The 18,479-nt window shown below is 30.3% G+C and overlaps 3 protein-coding genes across 4 annotated transcripts in view; 1 reads left to right on the plus strand and 2 right to left on the minus strand.

Moving 5' to 3' along the window:
* LOC127279027 (ER membrane protein complex subunit 6-like) overlaps positions 1-18,479 on the plus strand; it is a 32,437-nt gene that overhangs the window by 9,354 nt on the left and 4,604 nt on the right. The gene's annotated exons all lie outside the window — the stretch shown is intronic.
* LOC127279055 (palmitoyl-protein thioesterase 1) lies at positions 7,715-9,903 on the minus strand. Its single transcript, XM_051301171.1, has 7 exons — positions 9,762-9,903; positions 9,044-9,153; positions 8,751-8,878; positions 8,493-8,651; positions 8,302-8,419; positions 8,058-8,216; positions 7,715-7,992 (listed from the first exon to the last, which is right to left on the minus strand). The coding sequence occupies exons 1-7, from the start codon at positions 9,874-9,876 to the stop codon at positions 7,867-7,869; spliced, it is 915 nt and encodes a 304-aa protein (XP_051157128.1). The 5' UTR covers positions 9,877-9,903; the 3' UTR covers positions 7,715-7,866.
* On the minus strand, positions 9,813-17,747 carry LOC127279082 (uncharacterized). Its single transcript, XM_051301216.1, has 4 exons — positions 17,101-17,747; positions 12,448-12,546; positions 12,113-12,357; positions 9,813-12,040 (listed from the first exon to the last, which is right to left on the minus strand). Exons 1-4 carry the CDS (start codon positions 17,181-17,183, stop codon positions 11,757-11,759), a joined length of 711 nt encoding a protein of 236 aa, XP_051157173.1. The 5' UTR covers positions 17,184-17,747; the 3' UTR covers positions 9,813-11,756.

Genomic DNA, 18,479 nt, shown 5'->3' on the forward strand with positions numbered 1-18,479 from the left:
ACTTCAAATCAAACCATTGTACGACACGATGTTTAATAATAATAATCTACGGACCAGGATCGAAAACAAGTGCACTCCCCGTGTTTTATAGAAAATAATAATTAAACGAATACCTTTTGTTTGCAAAAGAGAAAAATTTACTTTCTATAAACTGTTCCGCAATACAAATGCTATACGATTTGAGATTGGAAATATCCTTTAAATGAATTGGAGGTTTGAGAGTTGCGAAGGATGAGATGAAAAGCGAAAAAGGAGGGCGAGCCAATAGTGGTTTTTCCTCCTCCCCCATGATCCCACGATGTATTGCAGTTAGTCAGTTCTGTAGGCATAGAAAATGCGGTCGAAGAGAACGTCTTAAGAGAAGCTACTTCCGTTACACCCTTTTGCTTCGCCTCGAGATTGGATGTGTTTAATTACCGGTGAAATATCGTTAATTAGTCGGCTAATCCTGCCCTCAATATCCGTTCGGATACCCAAAGCGAGCAAAGTTCATCAGCCAAGAGAGAAGGCAAGTTCATCGTGAACGATCTTCTTAGAAAATGCCACATGGACTCTATACCCGTTCTCCTATATACCTATAGCTAGACTTTGCTCGACCACCGCCTTCTCAATCTACTCATTTCCACCTTCCTCCCAACCACAACCTTCTTCTTATATACTTGGTATCGAGGGTGGAAACTACTTCTTTGTGAATCGAGCTTTGTAGCAAACTCTATCTAATCCAGTCGGATTTTTGCTTTCAATTTTGATAAGACATGACTGAGAAAAGGATGAAATAAACTAATTAATAACAGAAGAAACTCATGACTAAGAGAAGATCTCAGTGTGATATTTTAATGGTCCGTCGGTGTGAAGATGAGGGCAGTCATCGAGGGGAAGCGACCTTCCATTCCATGCGACCCACAAGCGTTCGGCAGTTCGAGACTATGAATGACTATGATCCTCGCAGCAGAGGACGTCTAATCCGTCATTAAGAAGTTTTTCTTAATGACTTTTTTGGACAAAATATAACATTATTAAATATTTACATTTTTTGTTATTAAATTTGAACTCCTTATTTTCTAGCGATTTCAGGTATATGTTATTTCACTTAAAAATGTTAAAATTCAATATTATTTTCATTAACCCTCACGCAGTCGCGACCAGTTTTAGAGTCGATTGAATTTACTTCCGGTTGATCATTAGTTGTCATAATTTTTTAAAAATCAAATTCTTTCCATTTTTATTATTTTTTTAGGTTTAGAGATAGAAAAGAAATTAATGTATAGTCGAGAGTAAAATAGATTGACTTCGAGGCTGGTGTGCAGACGGCTGTGGAGGGTTTACCCTCACGCAGTCGCGACCAGTTTTGAAGTCGATTGATTTTACTTCCGGTTGATCATTGTATGGTATTAATGATTGTGTTTGTGTGTCTTATGACTGTGGGGCCGTATATCAGTATACTACGGCCTTTAATAAATATATTGAATGTTTTGTTGCTGTAATTTAAAAAAAATGCATAACTTTTCAATAAGTAATAATTAATGTTTCGATTTCAATTTTATCAATGATCAGAATGAGGCAGTTATGTACCGATTCATTTGCCTTCTGCAGTATGTCTTTGATTTGATATCAATGATGTACCACGGGAGTATGAACTCACAAAGTATCATGCGCCTGAGGAGTGATGACTGTACTAATTGCCTTAATTGCAACAATACTTTCATTTTCTCCAAAGCTTTCTTTTCTATTCGTCTTTTTTCATACAATGAAAATTACAGGCAGTTTTATGCGACACCTCGATCGCACTGCCAGTCCTAAGTTCGGCTTGGGATACGGGCGAGAATCCATTCCTGGTGGTGGAGGGGAAGGCAACTTCTCCTCACGGGACGTAATCGATGATCGCCCGAAGATGACATAGTGAAACATTTCTGTTTTCTCTATGGGATGTTACACAAGCCACTGATGCTATAGTCACGGCGGGACGATTCGCGCGTGGTGGCTAGCTCATTAATTAGAATCTCCAACCCGTAGTTTCTTCAGAATGGCAATGTGGTGAATAGAGAAGCGAGAAAGAGAGGGCAACTTCATCCACGAGGGAGAGTCAGTGTACCGAAAAGCACAGTGGTTTACACAGTGTGGCTACAGACTGTGGGGTGGTTTGGGTGAGATGTAGGTCCACGGCGGGGGGAAAGGCGGATCTGCAAACTGGATTCATTACCGAGCGAAGGGGTTGCGGCGGCGGGTCGACCAGGCATCAGTGTGGGGTCGAGGGGCGGAGGCACGAGAGAGAGAGAGAGGTCGGGGGTGGCGGTAGGGCATCAGTCTCCTCTGGAAAATGGGTTCGTCGATGCGACAAATCCCAGGACCACGGTAAAATGGATTCATTAACGCTGACGCAGCTGCGACCCAGGCGAAATGTCCTGCAAAACGATCGACGCTATCATCAGACGAATTACTGGTTATGTTTGTGTATGTCTACGTTTCTGATATTCAATGAAGCGGGGGATGATGATCGAACAAGAATTGCAATAATAATAATATCCATTTTTGAAATCTGTTTCATTTTGAAGAATATAATTGAAAAAAATATTCAATTAAGGAAAGAAAAGTTTCATCCTTGATTCAAAAATTTGGAAATAATAATGTTTCAATAAAAACTGAAATAGATCTGAATGGAAGTAATTGACTTAAAGTAAACCCCTGAAATCTAAAGAGTTAATTATCGAATGCTAACTGGGTGAATTCCAAACAGATTGTATCAGACATGTCCACTTTCACATATTTCAAATTAACATGTACACATTTGTTTAGTTTGATAGTATTGCGTGCGGGTGTATGTATGTACTTTATATATCTAACGAGGTGAGTTCGGTGAGGATAAAGGGGAGTGGATGGTAATGTGACTAAATGAATCCACTAACGGAGTTGGTTTCGCAGTAATGGAAGGGGTAATTAAAACCACCCTTCAGCGCAAGTAGAGTGAGATTCTGAAAAGCAGGGCCGCATTACGCTCACCTTTATTAAAAAAAATGTTTACAACTTAAGAAAAAATAACTACTCTTTTCAAACATTACATTATCTTGTTTACTTTTTCAATAAAATAAATTATTTACTTTGTATACATGAATTACAATGTTAAGTCAATTGAAATTAGCATTAACTTTCACCATTCAACTACACATTTGTTTTTTTCTCCTTCTTTTGTTTAACAAATCAATAGTTGGAAAAAAAATAATTTTCATTTTTTAAAAAGAAATACTAATTAAAATAATTTTTGTAAAAAATTTCTAAAAATAAGAAGCGACATTTCATTGGAAAAATAATATGTACTGCCAACGGCCCTGCTTCTCTGGATTTTGGTCGCTGGGGATTTGTGTGGTTGTGCTTTATAAATGAGACTAATTACAACGATTCACAACGCCTTATACATCTAATTTTGCTTTCTTATCAGTATGTACATAGAGTAAGATGTCTCTCTGGAGCAATGCAGTTTTATCATATAAACAAGAAATCATTTCTACACGAATTAACAAAACAAAAGTTGACTTCAATAAACCATTCGACTGATTGACTTTTACTTTCAATTATACATATAAAAACTCTTGAGCAGATCGCTAAAAATTCAATTAAGAATTTATTTCTCTGCTTATTAATTAATGAATCTCTCTCTATATTAAGAGCAAATCATTTTAAAAGCAACAGCCGAATACATTTTTCTCTTTTAATTTAAAATTAAAACCACGAAGGTAGCAAAAAAATGATGATAAAAAATGAGAATTTATAATCTAATTTTGCGTCGTTAGAAGACTGGAATTAATTTCTAAATTAAGTTGGATCATTTTATTTTCTTAATTTCTGTTGTTGAAAATATGGTTAATAAAACAATTTTCTAGTATATAAATGAATCAGTGCAATAATTGATAATTAATAAAAATGGGAAATGATGGAAATTCTTACCTGATTTTATTCCGTTTTAGAGTGTATTAAAAATTGGAAAAATAACGAAAAACATGAAAATTTCAAGGTAAACAGATTGATATATCAAGAGAGAGAGAGAGAGAGAGAGAATGATAGACATTTTGTCTGGTTGTAAAAATTTCAATCGTTTCAACTTTTTAAATTCGTAGACCGATTATTTGATGGGCGAGACACCCGCTCTTGAAAGTAAATACGTATAATGGAGTTGACTGCATGGGGTTTTTGATCCCCCAATGGAACAATCAGGGTTCATAGTACTAAAACGCGCAACCCTATAAAAAATCACCATCAATGAAAACTAATCTGTACATGTTTTTTTGCCAGATATATTCTGATGAATTAAAAAACGAGAAGAATGAAAACTGCCTAACATCAATCTATTAATTTCTGTTATTAAATTACTCCTAAAAAAAGTAAAACTCCAAGTAAAATTTTTTTTAAGATATTGTTTTTAGTGTAAAATATTCAATTCGCAAACATTAATTACAGTAATGAAATTAAAAAGAAAAGAACATTTAAATTTGTTCTATAGGCACTTGAAATTTTCAGTGTGTCGACTGATGACTGAAAAAAACGCGTAAACTATTTACTTGTTATGGGACCCTGTTGAATTTGTGTGCCAATTTAAGGACAATGATTTGGTCATTAAATAAGTAAACCAATCAACAAGTTATAATCGTTCAAAGAGGGTGAATCCCCCTTTAATTCTCTACTATATAACCTAGGGGCTCATACGTATTTTTCTTTTGAGGTACACTTTATGTACAGGAAAGGGACAAGTGGCACGTGTTCAGCCTTTTGAAACTCTCCATTGTCTGATCGTGATTTAGGTTTGACTTATCGACTTGATTGAGGTATAAGCTATAATAAACTCGCATAACAAAGAATCTATCAAATTTCACACTTTGACGATTCAATTTCCAAAGTCACGTATCTCCATATACTCTTCAAATATAAACCTATGAAGTCCCATAAACATGTAAAAAGAATTTTCAAATATTATTTTACATGGAATTTTGTAAAATATTCCTTGAGCGTTTTTGTACAACCAAATTCTACAAAAGTTCTAGTATAAGGAAAAGTGGATATTTTGCAAAAAAAGTTCTTAAGTGAAGTGGTTGAGTTTCTATAAAGTATGTACCTCCGTTTGCCGTTTTCCGCATCCCAACATTCCTATCTTTTCACGAGGATTATGAGACAATGGCGACGGGTATCCGCAACGCCATGTAATAATGATAATGAGGAAGGTTTTCTTTCTTTTATTTTCGATTCGTGAGTGGCAGAGAGAGAGAGAGGGAAAGAACTCTCGAAGGTGTCCGTGCATATACTTCCGCTTTCGCACCTCCAACGTAGACGAAGTGAATCGTCGGCACTGCCCCGATGAGCAGAAGGCGCTCTGCCAGTAAAAAGTAAAAAAAAGGGACACAGAACGTGGAACAAGGAGAGAATAATTTGTCACTAATGGGAAAAAAAAGAAAGAAGAATATCTCACGTTACGTCACTTTTCCCAGCCTGTCATTGTTGTCTCCAAATAGAAAGAGGGCATTTGAAATATTCATTCAAAACAGGAGAAAAAAAACAATAGTGAAAAGTGAAAAATCTACCAAGAAAAAAGAAAAAAAATTTTTTTTAGAGTTTTCCCAATTTATCAAAAAAAAAGATAGTTGTTACAAAGCTCCTTAAACAACAAATCTGAGTTTAACGTTTTGAAGAATTTTTTTATAAGATTTTTATTTATCTGTACACAAAAAAATATTTCGAAAAAAAATAAAATAAGCCAAAAATATGATTCCTAATGCTTTAATAGAGAAACTTTTAAGCATCAAATGAAACGCTCTAGTCATTTGTTATATATATAAAACATCCACCCACTTCAGTAGCGTCCCGCAGACGAATTTCAACGCTAAGCACCAAGTCTGTCAAAAAAAAAAATAAAAAAAAAATAACTGGGAATTCTCTTTCATTCGTATTATTATGATAATGAGACTGAAAAGCCAAAAAATGTCGTTCTTTTGTAACACAGGAATTGTCCGCTAGGTCCATTCATTGATTACGAGGCTAGATTCTCTCTCTTTCCTAATTTCTCTTTATATTTTTCACCTTCAATGCCTTTTTCTACTTTTTCAATTAGAGAAAATGATAATTACAACTGAAAATTAAATTCTAAATTATATAAAATATACAATTTACGTAATATCATCTAAAATCTGAATTATTAAATGAATGACAAGAGTTCTAGAAAGAGAAATCGCCTTCTGGGTATCAAATTTTTTATGTATATATACCTATATATTATACATTGAAATTTGCGGGCTTTCATCTTTTTTCATTGATCTGTAGTTTCAAGTTTTGAGAAAACGAAAAGAGTTTTCAGCTATAATATTGAACACTTGGGATTTAGAGAATTTTATTAAACGGAGTATTTTTTTAGTTCGAGTTATTTTTAAACATTTTAAAATTACTGTTTGATTGATAGTATCCAATTTTTTTTTATTTATTAATTTTGGTAATAGTGGAATTTTCTTTTCCAGTGTTTTTAAGTTAATTCAATATCCACTGTTTTGTACTTCCATTATACATCCGCAAAGTTATAAAAAGAAGATCAAAATTTGGCGTTTTGCTTCTATTAGATTTTTCCATTAGATAAATTAGTTGACATCAAATCGAAAAAACAGAAATTCTATATATAAATATAAGATTTGACTATATAATATATGGAGATGAATTTTTTTCCATGCCTCCTATATGTGTATTTTGGTGTACTTTTGTTGAAGTTTAGTTTACTGGAATGTGTGTAAAAGCTAAAAATGTCTTTGTGCGAGAAAGCGCAAGCTTTGAAGTACTTGACGAACCGCCGACAAAGAAACGAAAAGAATAATAAGCTAATCGTACTTGCGAACGTGGGACAATAATTTTTATGCTTTTGGTATAAAAAAAATATTTTTTTAGATATTAAATTTTTGTTGACACATTGAATCATTCTAATTAAAGTTCTCTAAATGTCAGTGATTCTGTTAAATATCATTTAGGGAATTTTCATAAAGCCCGCTTTTTAAACTGAAAAGTATATATACAATTTGTAAATATGTAAAGAGCATCGCTCTGCTGCAAAAGAAAAGCGGACGTCGGCGCGCGATATTCTTAAAGGTTTTCATGCAATTTTCATGAGAAGATATTTCATCTCGTAATGTGTAGTGCGTTTCGTCTCTCAACGGAGAAAAAGAGAGAGTAGGGCTGGGTGGTGTAATCATATGATGACCGTGTTTGTATGGGGCGCACACTGGGCGGTAGTAGGGGGTAAGGGTAACTTTTTTGTATAAAAACATATTTATCCGCGTGTATGAAGCCCTCTCTCGCGGGTTTCGCATACATACTGTTAACTCTCGGGTACCTCTATCTGCGCGCGAGAAACAGAGAAAAAATAGAAGATGTATCGCGCGCGCCAGAGTGAGAGAGAAATATATATAAACGCCAACTATACAAAGTGAACGTAATGCAATCTCTTAATGGGGGCACCAAGCGCAGATATATCGCACTCATCATATATAGTCCAGCTCTTATGCAGCAACATCTCGACCCCTTTTTCATTTCTCTTCCGTTTACAATTTCAAAAGCTCTGTTATGCGATGATGACAGTCATGACTATAGGATGACGATTAAATGTAAGATACAAAAGACGTATTTTATAATCCGTTTTTTAAACATTTTTATATATAATATAAATGAAATAGAGAGGATTAATTATGGAAGTCAATTTACAAAATATCTAAATGTGTTTTATTCACGACAAAAAATAACTACATTGGTAGAAAACTACAAGTTAATATTAAAAAAAGTATTTATTCTAATTTCAAACAGTTGACTTTGAGTACTAACATATTTTTGTTTTTAAATATATAATTGGATTTAATTAAGATATTTTCGAATAATGTTTTCTATAAACCAATCAGCGGTAAATTGCAAATGATCGCCATGTACTTGAAGAAAATCTATTTTCCCATCTTCATCCATCTTTTTTAATCCAAGACGATCCTAAAGAAGTTAAATATTTTTAATGAATTAGAAATTCAAAATACATAAACTTGATTCTTCATTACCTCTTTGTACAGATCACTTTCTTGGAGACTTTGTGTCTTTTCAGATTGACCAGGTTTGTAAAATCCAAACCATTCTGTTTCATGTGGTTGAACCATTGAGTCTTCAGTAAATTTGATTAAAACAAATTTTTTCAATTTTTGTAAATTATCCTTGTAGGTCTAAAAAAATGAATGAAAATTATTTTTTCTTCCACCTTCATTTTAAATGAATAATAATTTTTCTTTGTTTCGAAAATCTACCAACCTGATTTAATGTTCGTTCATTATTAATGTCAGCTAAGAAAATGCTATATTTTTTGTAATCATCTTCCTGAAGAGGATCATGCCAATATTCGGCTTGAACAAAATTGTTTTGAACAAATCTGAAAAAAAAATTGTAAATTACATAATGTTGTAAAATTTTTGAAAAATTTGTTTTAATCATTATACATTTACTTATAATAGGCTGCATGGTTTAAAATCTTTCTGAGACGATTACAAAGTCCATGATCAAGGGAAGGGCATCGGGGTAGACCATAAACACCCTGATGTTGACCACCAATTGAAATTAAATTTTTCATTTGAGGATAAGGACATCTTTGGGCTACAGCTCTCCTAAAAAATTGAAAATATTTTCAAAAGTTAATTCGTTAATTAAAAACTAAATGAATTAATGTTTAGTAATTAATTTTTTATGGAATTTTAAAATCTCACAGAAATTGTGATCCTTGAGAAAATCCAATGGCATTATATCCATTTTTCAAAGATTCTTCGTTTGAGAATAAATTGCAAACCTCTTCAATTTGATGATTGGCGTTTTTAAAAAAACCGTTCATCACATCCTAAAAAAATGCAATAATTACATATACATATGGGTTTAGCACATTCTGTTAATATCTTATAGAAACATGCGTGATTTCTCCTATTTCCTCTATAATAAACGTGTACAACTTTCTGTTTGTTTAATTTATATTTGTATATATAGCTCTTGACGTGAAAGTCCGAACCTCTGCTGTATCTCTTCCAATTCGAATTGAAATTACTTCAACTCCTGGTATTTCGTTTTCTAAGATTTTTTTGATCGCCCCCAAGCTGAAAGAAAAACAGCAACTGTCACCTGAAAGAAAAGTAGTTTTGAATCTCCCGCCATTATTTATTTTGAATAATGACATTCAATTTAGTTGATGAATTATATATTGATAATTCAATAATAAATCTGAATGCTTTATATGTGAGATTGAAAGGTCATGACTTGAAAATTTTCTTCTCTTGTTTGATAGTGTCTCTGAATAAGTATATGTTTTTCCTTCTGTGCTTTTTAAATTAGTTATAAGAAATTCTATTATACTTATGCGCTTCTTAAGCATAAAATGGAATTTTTTTTTCTTTATTTGCAAACTTCTCATGGTTTTTTATATTTTCGTAATCCTATGTAAATAAAATTAAATTAATTTAAAAATTCATATTCAGGGATAATTTTCTGATTAACATATGTGCGCATCTTGTTCGCGCAGGTATTTCAATTGAAAAATTTATAATTCTGAATTATTCGTTTATTAAAACTTGATAATTTTATATCTATGTATATTTAAACTGAAATTGATACAGACAAATTAACATTTAAATTCAATTGACTAGAATAAATGAAATTTGTTTTAGTATAAATTTGAAAACAATTAAAATTGAGATAATATGAAATATTAAAATAAATGATAATAAATTTACCCATTCCATGCCAAAGAACAACAGGTAACGGCGGTGAATCAGCAGCAAAACTTAAATTTTGACTAGCATTTATTAACAAAAATATAAATACAATAGTTCTTTTCACAAAATACATGATAGTAATTTTTACAGTAAGGTACTCGCGGTTTCATTCAAGTCGTGACAAAATGGTAACTGTGTAGTACTCATTGAAATTGTTGTTTATAAATAAGTGATACTTTTTCCTTTGTATAGAGTAAAAGTATATATTTAGTTAGAGAAGCCGCGCCATATGCCCAAATGTTACTGACGCAATTGCGCCACGGACGGATTTTCCTGTAAGCTTATTTAAAACAGACCTTGATGTTTAATTATATTTATTTACAAATTTCCATTTGAATTGAAACTCGAATCAACATTTTTTTTTCCTTTTGAATAAAAATGTCCAAGGTCAGCTGTGAAGACATTGAATTAGCAGTTTAATTGACAAGTCAAAGTTTAAATGTTTTATAAATATTTCAGCTTTTTTTTCATAAGTCATTGGGAGTAAAATTAGAGTATTTTCAAGTTTTTTGAAAAAAAAATTACTTCCATTGACTTTGTTACATTCTTCTTAATTTGTACATCTTTATATACAAGATTATGAAACTTACATTATACATACGTTTAATTAAAAATATTCGATTTATAAACTATCAATTAATAATGATAACAAGAGATTCAAAATTAACTTTTTACAACTAATTGGAAGTAAAAGTTTAACTTTTTCTAATGTGAAACGAATCATGGTTAATCGTGAATAGTTGCAGAATATTAACAAAACTTTTCTTTATCTAAAAAAAAAATAAGAATTTTGCTAATTCACAAAAGTAGAAATTCGTTTACATACTTTTTATATACATATATAATATTTTGGAAAATTCACAAAATTTGAATATACTTTAAATACTTTACATCACAGTTTTAATTTCGAAATAAATTAAATCTACAAATCTTTGAAATATAAATGTCGTATTTTTGTGAATTTCCAAAATAGAAATCAATTTCGAGGCATTTGAATTTTTCTTGCACCCTAGTTCTATACAAAAACATATTAAATTCTATACTTGTTATAAATTAAAAATTACCAATCATCTTTAGTTTCTTTTTGTGATTATCGTTTTACTGACAAAGAAACTTTTCGCATTCGCAAATATACAAGACTAGAAGCATAAGTTATAAGGCCTGTTTGTGTTGCTACGGTTTCAAGATTTTATAATTTCATGAGATAGTAAAATTATAAATTTGATAAAAAATTAAAATAAAAAAAAATTGTAATTAAATAAAAGAAAGCTCATAATTTTTCCCCTAGAGATTGATATTTTCAAAAAGTTGTTTCGTAAATAACTTGAAAATATTCTTTACGAATCTAGATATGAGAAAGTTAAAATTAAAAACTTTAATAATTTATGATTAGAAACCAATATTTTAGAAAAATGTTATATTTAGCAATTATACATCTTTTATAACCGTTGCAACCTCGATTTTTTCCATTCTCAATCATAAGTTTGAGAGAAACTAAAATACATAAACAATCGTCTCTCAAATCAAATTTTTATATTTAATATTCCATAAAAGTGCCTATAATTATAAAGTTTATATTCTATTGATTTGAGAATGATTATTTACGATTAAAAAACATAAAAATTTAAATTGTCAGTCTTTTCTTAATTAAAAAATATAAAATTTTAGGTACAATTAAAGGTGAAATTTCTTAAAACCTTACGTAATTCACGTTATTATGTATATCGATAAAATATGTAATAATTCAAAAAAACTGAATATTGGTCTCGTTTTAACTAATATTGAAGAAAACTAGATTGCAAGCTAGAATCTTTCAACATTTTTTTTTTCGTTACCCAATGTGAAAAATCTCAATACACTTGATAATCACCTGAGATTTTCTAAAATTTATTTTTTTGTTTTTAGTCTTAAAAATCCTTACTGTTAAATTATTGTGTAAATATCTGGTCAGAGTCATCTCGGTAGTGTATGACAGTGGGCACGACAAACTGCTCCAAAAAAATCGTTGTTTAAATCGTTCAATCTTTTTTCAAGTCTGAGATTATTTAAAAATCGGTCTTTTTTTGACTGACTAAAATGGCCTCTACCAACTGTTATTCGAAAAGCTGCTTCTTCAGCGGCAGTCATTGCAACTGGTTGCCCATTTTCTTCTGCATCCTTGGGTACCACTCCTTCTGAGAGAGTTGAATTCTCACCAAGATTTATTCTCAACACACTGTCAGAATCTGAATCCGATTCTAAAATAAAGATCGAAAATTGGACAAATGATATATTTTAAATTCTTAATGGACAAATTATGATATACTAACCAAAATCTGAACCAGAGTCAGATGAACATCCAGATGAGGATGTCATTTCCCATTGTAGAGTTCTTTGTCTTCGAAGAAAATTTGGTTTTGACGTGACAACTTGTGCCACACTTCTAACACATTTTCTATTTGGACATCTCACAATAAAAGAAGCATCAAAGCTTGAAGGTCTTCCTCTGTACCGAAGTTGAGCTGCTCTTTTTCTTCGTTTCTCCTGGTGAAGAGATAACTTTCCATCTGATGACCTGTTAAATAAAATAATTACAATATAACCTTTTATCTTAAAAACACCCAATTTTTTAATTTAATTAATAATTTTAAAATTATTTACTTACTTGTTGGTCAATGAATTTGTTTGCGTGACTTCATTCACTTTAGGTACTTCATTGTTAAGAGGTGGTGAATATTCAACAGCTTTTTTAACTTCAGCGCATCTGAAAATGAATGGAAAAATGGAAAATTCTTTATTAGAAAATCTAATCACGATTGAAATTAATTAAAATATTATGCGTATCATTAAAGTTATTTATTCATTTTAATCTCATTAGAATGATTCGAAACTTAATCGCAATTCTATATGTGTATCTTCCGCCTTGAGGTGTGCTATATATTGCATCGATGACAATAAATTACGCAAAATTCTGTTGCGTAATAAATTCCGTTGTTTTTTATTGACCGATATACTTTGTAGGGAATAATATTCATTGTTTTATTTTCACGATTGTCGGAAGTATATTATTTCTAATCGTAAGAGTTTTGTTTGTAAATCACTCGAACTTTTATAAAGTAGAATTTGAACTTTTATTTAGGGAAAATTCCATTTGGCAGTATTTTGCACACTACATTAAATTTTTTATAAGGATTTAAATTTCGCGTCCAATATTATTATCCACTGAGAAACTCAAATGATAAATTCGCTACCTGTAAAATTCTATAAAATTCAGTTTAATAGAAATAATTTCCAAATAGAAATTCAGTTAATTAAAAATTGTGTAAATTATTAACCCTAATTTTCTTTACTTCTTCTTTTAATATATTGCAAATTATTTTACCAACTTGAGTTATATTGATTGTTGTGCTGCGAAGCGTGATTGATAATAAATTAGAAGATTGATTAAGAGAGTAAATTCGTAAGATATTACACCTGTATATATGTCATGCAATGCTAACATTAAAAGTCAATGACATTTAATGAGTCTGGCGTGTGTAAATGAGACAAGCTCGAATTTCCAAATTAGAAATGCGTCATTTAAGATTAATGTTACAAACTCATGTGGTTAAAATTTTTGCAAGGTTCGCAACAAGTGTAAACAGTATAAAACGGTAGAATATCTTCAATCAAAATAACTAGCGCTAAACGACATTGAATAATTTAAATTTTCATCGGATCATTTATTAAAATACATGCTTAAAAGACGATATGTCTATTTAAATGTTGTTAACATTATTGGTTTATTCATTTAAATTTTTATTGACAAGATACTTATGCCTAATATACCTATAATAATTTTATTGTTTACAGTTAAAAATTTTACTTTTATATGAAGATAAGAAATATATTTTTCATTTTTATTGTAAAGAAAATTTGCTTTTCGTGATGTGTCATTTGGAAAAATATTTAATATTCTTATAAATGTCATTTTCAGTAAATGATGGTTCTAAAATTTATTTTTTTTTTAAATCTATTCTGAAGTAACGTTTAACTCAACTTATTTTCAATTGCAAAGGTTAATATTTTCTTAATCGACTTTTAAAACTATATTTAACGCAGCAATCGATTATTATAGATTTATTTGAACTTTCCTAACGTATATTTTGATTGAAAATACTACATATAGCTATGTATTGCAATTTTTATTTACGTATATATAGAGGGACGATGAAACATTGATATTATTAAAGAATACACTGTGTAATTTGCATGTTTTTTACTGCGTGATCGTGCAATGATTCTTGTTTATTGTTAGCAAACAATTTTGAGAGAATATATAAAATTTAGCGTTTAGATATAAAAAGATGCGTCAAAGTGATGCGTCATTTGTTATTTCACAAGAAATAATAAAGGAACATCGAAAAGTAATGCTGAGAAATCGATCCACTTTGTTTCTACTTCTTTTAATAAAATGTTTATTTCTTGTGTGACAAAAAAAAATAAATAAAAGTTGTACAATTGTTGACTGTGACTGGTACGATGGTTATCCAATCTTGCAAAATTAAATGCGTGATGTGCTTATAAAGGGCTTGCATATATCCAAGGTTTTTCCAACTACATACAAATATGACAAACATTCCAGATTCGCGAAGAGTGAAAGTTTCAAATTGAAGGCTACATAATCTGACGCCTGTCTAGAATCAAGATAGGTACTACTACTTGGGTATTGCGATTTGACTCGAGATATTTTAGTTTTAGATTTTCGAAATAGAGTCTTTTCGGATACGTTTAAATTTCTTTATATACCGTCATTATACTTTAAAGAAACTTCAGAATTTGAGATAACATTATATAAATATTAGTAAAATGATTTATAAATCAAACAACTCTTTGTGTTATAGAACATTTGTTATTATTTCCATTATAACTTTTTAAAACGTTTTTCTTCTAAAGAACATTTAAATGAACGTTTATAATTATATTATTCTACTAAAATTTCTATGTCAGTTACCAAAGAAATTATTTTCTAAATAGACATATACCTGGAAATATATAACTGCATTTCTTTTTGCATAGTAAAATTATGTTAAAAAGTCTAAGATAGAGATTAATAATTATTTCCATTTATGACGATTACGGTCAGGGTAAATGCTGATAATTAAAGTATTAGTCATGATATGAAAACTATAATAGGATATTGATACAAATATCTTAAAAATCATAACCGGACTTAAAAGGTTTTTAAAAATTCTTCTAAATTAATTCTAATGAATTTTTCTAATTAATTTGAAGTTTAATTAAATCGGAAATTAAAAATGTACATTTTCAAATGAAAATCAAGATATACAACTTTATTTTAATTTCAGAATGTGCATTAATGTGAGTTCTAGTCGAGAATATATATTATAGATACAAACGAGTTTGTGACTTACTATACCAGGTGTATAGTGAGTTTCGAGATGAAGAGAGAATAAATTTGAGTTCACGTGCACTTGAAAAGCTAACATAAGTTCACTCTTAAAATGCGGAAGTTACACCAATCGTGATTAAGTAGCGTAGGAAAATAATAAAGACTCTTGTTCCGGTCCACCTTTTAATGCATCGTCATACAATATTTTCTCAATTTTATTTGAAACGAAACAAACTTTTTCCAAAAAAAAGTCCAACAAATGTTTAAGTTTTTATTAATATTAAAGAAGCCATTATTGCAGATTATGGTTTTGTTTAGCTTCTTCAGAAAAATAAATAAGTGCCTTCATTTTTTCAGATAATGGCATATATTTTTCCAGTTAAATAAATTACTGGAAAATACGCATGATAATAATTAGTAGGGAAAATTGCATAAAAATAAGAGGATCGAATTCTCTGCCATTGAAAATATGTATTTTTTGTTTGATGTGTGTTTTTTGATGAACAATAGAAAGTTAGAAAAAAAGAAAGGGAATATGTTGAGCTTTATGAACTTGGCTGGAAGCCTTTGGGGAGTCGGATCGAAAATATGCTAAAAATAACGTGGTCCGTTACACAATATGCAAGAGGAGACCCCTGGCAAAAAAAGGGTTGGCTAAAGGCACTTGGCATTCACTCCCACGTCAAATATAATATATGAACGAAAGTGTCGTCGTTGACCCGAGACATGACCTCGAAAATATGTATGTGATTTCGTGTGCACAATGGCAATTATTGTTAATTAACTTCTCATTGTCGCCAAATATTTTTCCACCCCGGAAACTATTATCTTGCAGTTATTTGGATTCTAAACTCTCGCATTTAAAGCTTCGAATTCCTAAATCTTTTTGTTTTTTTCTTCTTCTAAAACCTTAATTCTCTATAATGAGTTCAGTTGCGTGATTACTGTGTAAAATGTTGCACTTGTATGAATTCAATATATTGAAAAATAGTCTCGACACACTTCCTTCCTCAATATTTTGCCACTTGGAAAACGTCATTGACAAATGAATAAGTTGTAAAATTCATTAATAACATTTTTATTTTTGAAATTAGAAAAAAATTCGCTAATATCCAATATAAATTTATCGAATAATTATTATTGCGTGTTCGACAATCATTCGCGTGTCCTATAAAGAACTCTTGAAAAGCCATCATATCTTGGTCTAAAAACCTTTATGGACGTGACCTTTAAAAATTAGTTTAGTACAATGCTTCTTGTTTCTCGATGGTTATATTCATGCGCATTTTTCCAGTAACTAATTTAACTGGGAAAAATACTTGCCCTTATCAGCAAAAATGGGCTAATAGCAAAAAAGTATAAATTATGTGGTATATATAAGTTTTAGAACATATAGAAAAATTTTAGGATGTCATTTAGATGAATATGTTGTGCGAAAATGTTTTAAGGGACTTAAATAATTTTTTTAGCTAAGAAAATGTTGAAATTTTCTTGATTTTTTTCATGATTGATATTATATTGTCGACTATAGTGACAAATTCAGGTATCGCTCTATCACTATGTAGTGATAATTAAAAATGAAAGGTAATATCAACGTTATTGTGTACATTCTCGATATTGTTTGCGTAATTCGTAACTTGTTTAAAACAGCAAAAATAAACACACAAATGCAATTTTTCCTTATTGCATTTTATGACAAAAACACATTTTGTTTACAAGGTTGTTTTATACACTATAACTTGTTTGATTCTTCTATAAAAAGAGGAGTATTTTTCAAAATGATCAAATCCAATTATTGTCAACACTAAATCAAAAATAATCTATATCGATAATTCGCGGGATTCAATGACACATTTTTTTAAAAAACTAACACACAAACTGTTACAAGAATGAAGATTGATTTTGTGTATATCGCAGGAAACTAACCTATATCTCGGATCCAGAAGTCTCTGATAATTCCAAGCAAACTGAAGTGCCAAAGAGGTAAATGTTGACGAAATTATTCCCATAGTTGTAAATTCGTATCTGCTTTGAGGTCAATTTCAACATTAAGCTTTTACAAGTTAAAAATTAAGTAAGGTTAGTTTCTCCTTGTTATTTTGTTTGCAATCAATTGTTTAGATTTCCAGGTGGAATATGAATAAATTAACAACTTTAAATTAACACACATTTGCGATATTTAATTCGATGATAATTTTTCGGAAACAAAACGTTTATTTGCAATAAATTCAGTTTCTCTGTAATGAAATAATTCCCTTTCACTTAATTTCGCTTTTGAAGTATATTATATTAGCCGTTTTCACCACGTTTTCACCTGCACACAACAATAAAATTCCACTTTTTCCAGAATGTATTTTACTTGTTTATTATAGAAATTATATTCACTAGAGAAGCTTGAATATTGAGAATAGTTTGTCGTTTTCATTATAGCCAGTCGGTTTCTACGTTGCTGAGTACAAGCGCACTGAATGACACCCGCACCTAACCTCACGGCACTGAATGTTCTTGGTCTTACCAGTTTATATCACTACTACTATCTGTACTACCCCTACCGCCACTAATATATACACAACGTACAACAACACGTGGACGATGAACTTATGTGGATTATATAGGATTTTCATGAGTGCACGTGCACTCAGTTTTATATGGTGTTTCAATTTTTCTTTTTCTTTTCTATAGCATAATTTTGCTAATTAAGCTCATGTTTTCGATATCCTTTAAAACCTTTTTTTTTAAATGTTATTTATTTTAAAAAATATTATATTTTTGACCCATTATTAAACAAATAGCATCAGATAATAGGATAAAATATAGAATGTATCATATCACATTAACATTTCTTTAATTTTTCATTTCTCAAACTTTTTACAAAAAAAATTCCACTTGCTAACAAGTTTTTAAAAGGGTTTATTTATAATTATTACAATCTAACATTTCCCTTAGAAACGTATGTATTAATTACGTGTAAAATTATAGTGTGTTTTTATCGAAATCTGTTTCATTGTATTGTGCTTGGAATAAAAAAAATTATTCCTTATTCATCCGCTTCTTTTGCATGACGAGTTTTTACAATTTGTTTCATAAGTATACTTTATTTTTGTGTTAACACTTGGTTCATTATATTTCTCGTAGATTTATATATAAAAGATAAAAAATCGATTAAAAAAATTATGTCCTTGAAGAGTTTCCTTTGATATTGGTCCAGGAAATTTGACCTTCCGAAATAGGCTAGAAAAAATCTTATTCTGGTACAAATGCACTCATGCGCTTGTAACCGTGACCTTGCGGCATACAATTAACAA

The sequence above is a fragment of the Leptopilina boulardi genome, unplaced genomic scaffold (genome assembly GCF_019393585.1).
Source record: "Leptopilina boulardi isolate dan_hultmark-lab unplaced genomic scaffold, ZJU_Lbou_2.1 LbouV2_112, whole genome shotgun sequence".
NCBI classification, from domain to species: domain Eukaryota; kingdom Metazoa; phylum Arthropoda; class Insecta; order Hymenoptera; family Figitidae; genus Leptopilina; species Leptopilina boulardi.